The 5,279-nt window shown below is 60.0% G+C and overlaps 1 protein-coding gene across 1 annotated transcript; it reads right to left on the reverse strand.

Moving 5' to 3' along the window:
* Positions 1 to 320: 320 nt before the first annotated feature.
* NKX2-5 (NK2 homeobox 5) lies at positions 321 to 3,731 on the reverse strand. Its single transcript, XM_041747097.1, has 2 exons — positions 3,192 to 3,731; positions 321 to 1,416 (listed from the first exon to the last, which is right to left on the reverse strand). The coding sequence occupies exons 1-2, from the start codon at positions 3,520 to 3,522 to the stop codon at positions 779 to 781; spliced, it is 969 nt and encodes a 322-aa protein (XP_041603031.1). The 5' UTR covers positions 3,523 to 3,731; the 3' UTR covers positions 321 to 778.
* Positions 3,732 to 5,279: the final 1,548 nt, after the last annotated feature.

Genomic DNA, 5,279 nt, shown 5'->3' on the forward strand with positions numbered 1-5,279 from the left:
TCCTCTGTCTGTGAGGTAAGACCTGAAACAGAACCTTTTATCCACCACTATTGGCTGTTTGCTCAGAGACAAGTTGTCATTAAACCTCGCCCGGCCTCAGTCTGCTAAATTTTAAAACAGGACATCTTTTTTGGGGAGTGATTGAAGATTACCAGAGACAATGCCAGGAAGTATCTAATAAAGGACCCCGGGCAAGTTTATTATTATCCATTTGCTCAGTGAATGCCTGTACCTTCAACACAAGATCAGCTGGCAGGCGGGCTCTACTTTCTAAAATTCAATTTGAAGCGCCGGAAGCTGAAAGAAGCACACATGCGGGATCAGCGCACTCTCTTTAATGAGAAGGGAATTCCCATTTCTTACAGCAACAGGTAAAAACATAAATACGGGTGGGTGGGCTGGGAGGGCGGCGGCAAGGCGGCAAGGGCCCGGGCGCCGGGCCCAGGCTCGACGAAAGGTGCACCCGGGCTCCCAGTCCCAACTGGCCCAGGTTCAGCCTGTTGGGGGTGCCCGTGGGCGTTTGGAGGCCACTCTAGGGGCGATGGCTAAGGCACCAGGCTGCGGGATCATTCGCCGCAAGCTCTGTAAACGCGGCCACAAACTCTCCCGCGCTTGGGGACAAAGGCGCACGGGGCGAAACGAGCTCTGAGGCCCCTGCGGGAGTGAATGTGAAATCCAAGGGACGTGGAGACACGTCGGGGTCCTCCCTCCCCCGAGACTCAGTGTCCCTCTCTAGAGCTGGGATCGGTCGGGGCGCCCCAGGTCCTAGGGCCCTTTCCTACCAGGCTCGGATACCGTGCAACGTGGACACTCCCGAGTTGCCCTGCGGAATCCCGGGGCTCTGCACCGCGTTCAAGTCCCCGACGCCAAAGTTCACGAAGTTGTTGTTGGTGGCGGCCGTAGCCGCCTGCGCCGGGGCCGGACCGGCTGGGTAAGCGGCGGCGCAGCTGTAGCCGGGGCTGCAGGCCGCGCTCCCGTACCCCGGGTAGGCGGGGTAGGCGTTATAGCCGTAGGCGTTGAGGCCCACGCCGTAGGCGGGCGCGTAGGGCGCCGAGTCCCCCAGGCAGGGCTTGCCGTCGCGCACCAGCACGGGTACCGCGATCCTGCGGGCGGGCGGCGGCGGCGGGGGCAGTCCCACCAGCTCCAGAGTCTGGTCCTGCCGCTGCCGCTTGCACTTGTAGCGCCGGTTCTGGAACCAGATCTTGACCTGCGTGGACGTGAGCTTCAGCACGCTGGCCAGCTGGTCGCGCTCAGGGGCCGACAGATACCGCTGCTGCTTGAAGCGCCGCTCCAGCTCGTAGACCTGCGCCTGCGAGAAGAGCACGCGCGGCTTCCTCCGCCGTCGCGCCCTGGGTCGCTCCGCGCCGTCGGCCTCCGGCTTCTCCAGCTCCACCGCCTTCTGCAGTGAGCACAGCTCTGCGGGGAAACAGAGGGGCAGAGGGGCGCCGGGTCAGGCCAGAGCGGCCCGCTCCGCGGGGCGCCTGCCGGGGAATCCGCCTGGTGGGTGCCACCCCGTGCTGCCTGGAGCGCCCAGCTTGGCTGCGGCTCGCGCCACCCAGTGCACTGGGCGCCGCGGACAGCTGGGACCGACCCGCGGCCCGTGAGCGTTTGCTGCACGCTTACTACGAGCCAGGCGGCCCAGGGCACTGGGGAGCGACAGCCGGAGGGGGCCCTGCCCTCGCCCGGGAGTTCACCTTCTGGTGAGGGAGACCGACGGTGACTTAAGATTTCAGGCTGAAAAGAAGATAAAGCCAGATGCTGCCCCGGGGGTGAATTAGATGAGGGCTACAGTGGTTTGGGAATTAATTAATTAATTTTTAAGATTTTATTTATTTGGGAGAAAACGAACGAAAGACAGAGGGAGCACCAGACTCTCCGCTGAGCGGGGAGCCTCGCGTGGGGCTCAGTGCGAGGACCCTGGGACTAGGACCTGAGCTCAAGGCACACGCTCAGGCGACGGAGCCACCGAGGCGCCCGGGTTTGCGACCAAGGCCTCACCACAGGAGCAGTCACACTGTCTCAAAATTATGGAACCCAGAAGAAACAGAAGGGGAAGAGCTGTTGGTTTGCTGATGGAAGACGCCCGCGCAGCCGCCATGGGGTCTGTCCAGCACCCAGGAGGCCGCCTGGGATCCCGCCCTGCCCGCCTGCTCCAGCTGGATTCGAATCGGTAGCGGCCCGCGGAATTGACCCTCCGGCGGCCGTCCCGGGGCCTCCCGTCTTCTCCCAGACAAACCTCTCTAGGCCAGAAAGACCCCTCCTGGGTTCCCCGCGGCCCTTAGCTCCTGGGTTCCCCGCGGCCCTTAGCTCGGCGCCCCCAGCCACCTCGGAGTCGCGCAGATCCCGGCCACGCGCCCTTCCTGCCGCCCCGCCCGCCTCTCCCCTCTCCCCAGACTCCCGCTGCTTTGCGCGGCGACCCCGCCACCTTCCACGGTCTCCTTCTTCATTGCCTCTCGCCTTGAGTCGCGCAGCATTTTCTAACTTTTTTCCAGCAGGAGAGAGCCCCTCAGTCCCAGTAGCGTCGGGAAGCTGGGCCGGAAAAACAAAGCTGCTAACTAGATTCTTGAGAGTCCGAAGTATCTCACTTTTGAATCAAGGCCTTTGTGCCCAAAGATTCCACTGTCCTGGTACAAGGAGGAAAAGCCCCAGATACCCGGGCTACGGGTGGGCCATAGAAGGTCCTGGACCCTTCTCCCTTTGTAAGCAAAACCCTGTCCGGTGTGCGGCATTTTAACTTCTGTTTAGGCGCTTTCTGCAGATCCTGAAAAAGACCCTTAAATCAAAAACAAAAACAAAAACAAAACAACCCAAAACCCTGATATGGAGAACCTCTCTTTCTACCAAAGATCGCTAACTTCAGCAAGGCTGCTGCCTCCTGGGGCTTTGTTAGGCCAAATATCTATCTATCTATCTATCTATCTATCTATCTATCTATCTATAGACAGATATATCTGTATTTCTTTTGTCTCTTGTTTCTGATCATCTCAGTCCAGCATTTCCTCTAAACCTCCGATTGGACGCGGGGCTCAGGAGCCCTGGCGACGCCCTCGCTTCTCACACTCCCATCCCCCTGTGTTCTGCCCACAGCCCAGGCACTCGCGTCTCCTCCGCCCAGGCCAGAATTTCTCGGCGGCGGCTGGGGACACAAAAGCGACCCCAGGAGGGAGAAGAGGCTTGTGTTTGCTCCTCACCTTTCTTATCGGCTCGAGGGTCCTTGGCGGTGTCGGGGTCGCCATAGGCCCGCGGATAGAAGGCAGGGGCGCCTGGAAATGCAGGCGCACACTTGGCTGGCGAGGGCGCGGGGCCCAGCTCGGCGCGTAGCTCGGGGAGGGCGGGCGCAGCGGCCTCAGGCCCCGCGTAGGCCTCGGGCTTGAAGGCGGCCAGCATGCAGGAGGCGGGCGCCAGCGTGGCCTCCAGGCGCGCCGAGAGCTCCCCGGCAGCCAGGCTGCGCTGCTGCTGCTCCAGGTTCAGGATGTCTTTGACCGAGAACGGCGTGGGCGTGAGCGCAGGGCTGGGGAACATGGTGGCAGAGCGCGTCTCACAGCGCCAGGTGGGCGGCAGAGAGCAGCGCTGCCCACGGCCTTTGGCAGCCTCCCCGCATGGTGCCCGCCGCCCGCCCGAGCACCCGCCTTCCAGCTCGGGTTGTGGCCCGGCGGCAGGTAGTGCGGAGCACCAGGGGCAGCAGAGGCGGGACCAGGCCAGAGGAGGGGGACTCAGCTTGCCATTGGGCCAGGGGCCCCGATGACAGGAGCGATGAGCAGTTTCGTGTCACCTAATATAGTCATACGGCTCAAAAAAAAAAAAAAAAAATCCTGCTCAGCTTTTTAAAGGGGCCGCGAGGCATTTGGAAGGCTCTCCTATTGCTCCCGCAGCCTGACATTTCTCCGTAGTACTAGCCTGAAAACCCCATCGAGGCACTTACCTGGGAAAGGACCTGATTCTTCAGATCTGGCTGGCCTCTGGGCTGGGCTGAGTGGATCTGGGATTTGAAGAAATGTTCCCCATCACCTAAAACAGAATGGGAGAGTGAAGACTTGGTGGGGGTGCTGGGGGAGGGGAGTCATTTACAGAAATCTTAGAGGCTTTTTTATGCAGAGTGTGTCTGATTGGAAAGAGTTTGTAAAAGAAGAGCAGCCTGCGGGAGCTTTGCTCTGGGGTGATGATAGGATGCGGAGATTCTGGAAAATTTGAGGGTTCCGTTTGGCTTGACTTACAGGGGTAGTCATGCCCCAGTAGTTCCCCCTTCACCACCAGCCCAGACCCTGGCCGCAAGGTGGGTGGTTATGGGGTGGTGGGTGGCCACCTTCTATAGTAGTACAAGTTATATACACATACACACAACTCCAGGGGGCGTCAATGACGATCAATCTCCTCTCAGAGAAGTGACCCTCCCCTTAATAATGAAACAGATCCAGAATCCCACCCAATAAGCTCAGCTTCTTACAAGAGATCTGTTTTCTAGAGTATCCTAGCTTCCAAGCTGCCTCGTTTCTCCTTTTCTGGAACCTACCATTCCTGCCTCTCACTTTCCCCTGCCCTTTTTGCCTAGTAGCAAGGCCTCCAAATGTCTGTGGCCCTAGAACTTCAGGCCCTGCCCAGGTTTAGCTCTCAGGCTGGTGGGGCTCCCCAGAGCCCATAGGGGCCAGGATTTCTCAGAGGTCTCTGGGCCAGCAGGGAGTAGGGAATCCCGCTGCACAGTGAGCGGTGGGTCCAGGTGCAAGGCCGAAGGGCAGGGCAGAGGGAATGTTAATTTTTAGCCCCACGGTTAGTAAAGGAGGGACCTCCTATTAGACAAATCTGCCAATGTTTCAGGAGCACAAGCTATTGGGTCAGACCTCATCCCTCTGGATCTCTTGGGAGATCTGATTGAAAGCTTGGGCCATGGCCTCCCCCAGGACACTGCGGAGGGGCGCTCTGTTTTGTGTAGTTTCGGGATCCAGCAGACAGAATGGCCCCCTGGGTAAAGTCCCTGCCTTACTCTACCTCTGGGGTCGGCAGGCTTGTGCGGGGAAGCGTCGATTTTCCCAGGCCGCGGCGCAGGCTTGTGTGGGCCAGGAGCCGGCGGGGCGCGGGGGCTTGCAAAGGACGGAGACTTGGAGGGCTCGGCTCTGAGTGCGGGCGAGTTGGGGAGTAGGGAAGAAGCGCTGGGGTAGAAGAAAGGCGCGCGGGGCAAAGGCAAGCCAAGGCCACCGCTCTGACCCGCCACTGTAATTCGCGCTCAAAGCGCCGAGGAAACGCACAAAGCAAAGGGACAAGGTGGCGTCTGTCCTGAACATGGA

The sequence above is a fragment of the Vulpes lagopus genome, chromosome 3 (assembly GCF_018345385.1).
Source record: "Vulpes lagopus strain Blue_001 chromosome 3, ASM1834538v1, whole genome shotgun sequence".
Classification (NCBI taxonomy): Eukaryota; Metazoa; Chordata; class Mammalia; order Carnivora; family Canidae; genus Vulpes; species Vulpes lagopus.

What these genes read in the sequence shown, in the direction of transcription:
- NKX2-5 (XM_041747097.1), bottom strand. Translation starts at nt 3,522, where the DNA reads ATGTTCCCCAGCCCTGCGCTCACGCCCACGCCGTTCTCGGTCAAAGAC. An exon ending in CCCTCGAGCCGATAAGAAAG is followed by an intron (nt 1,417 to 3,191) that starts GTGAGGAGCAAA and finishes GTTTCCCCGCAG; the next exon opens with AGCTGTGCTCACTGCAGAAG.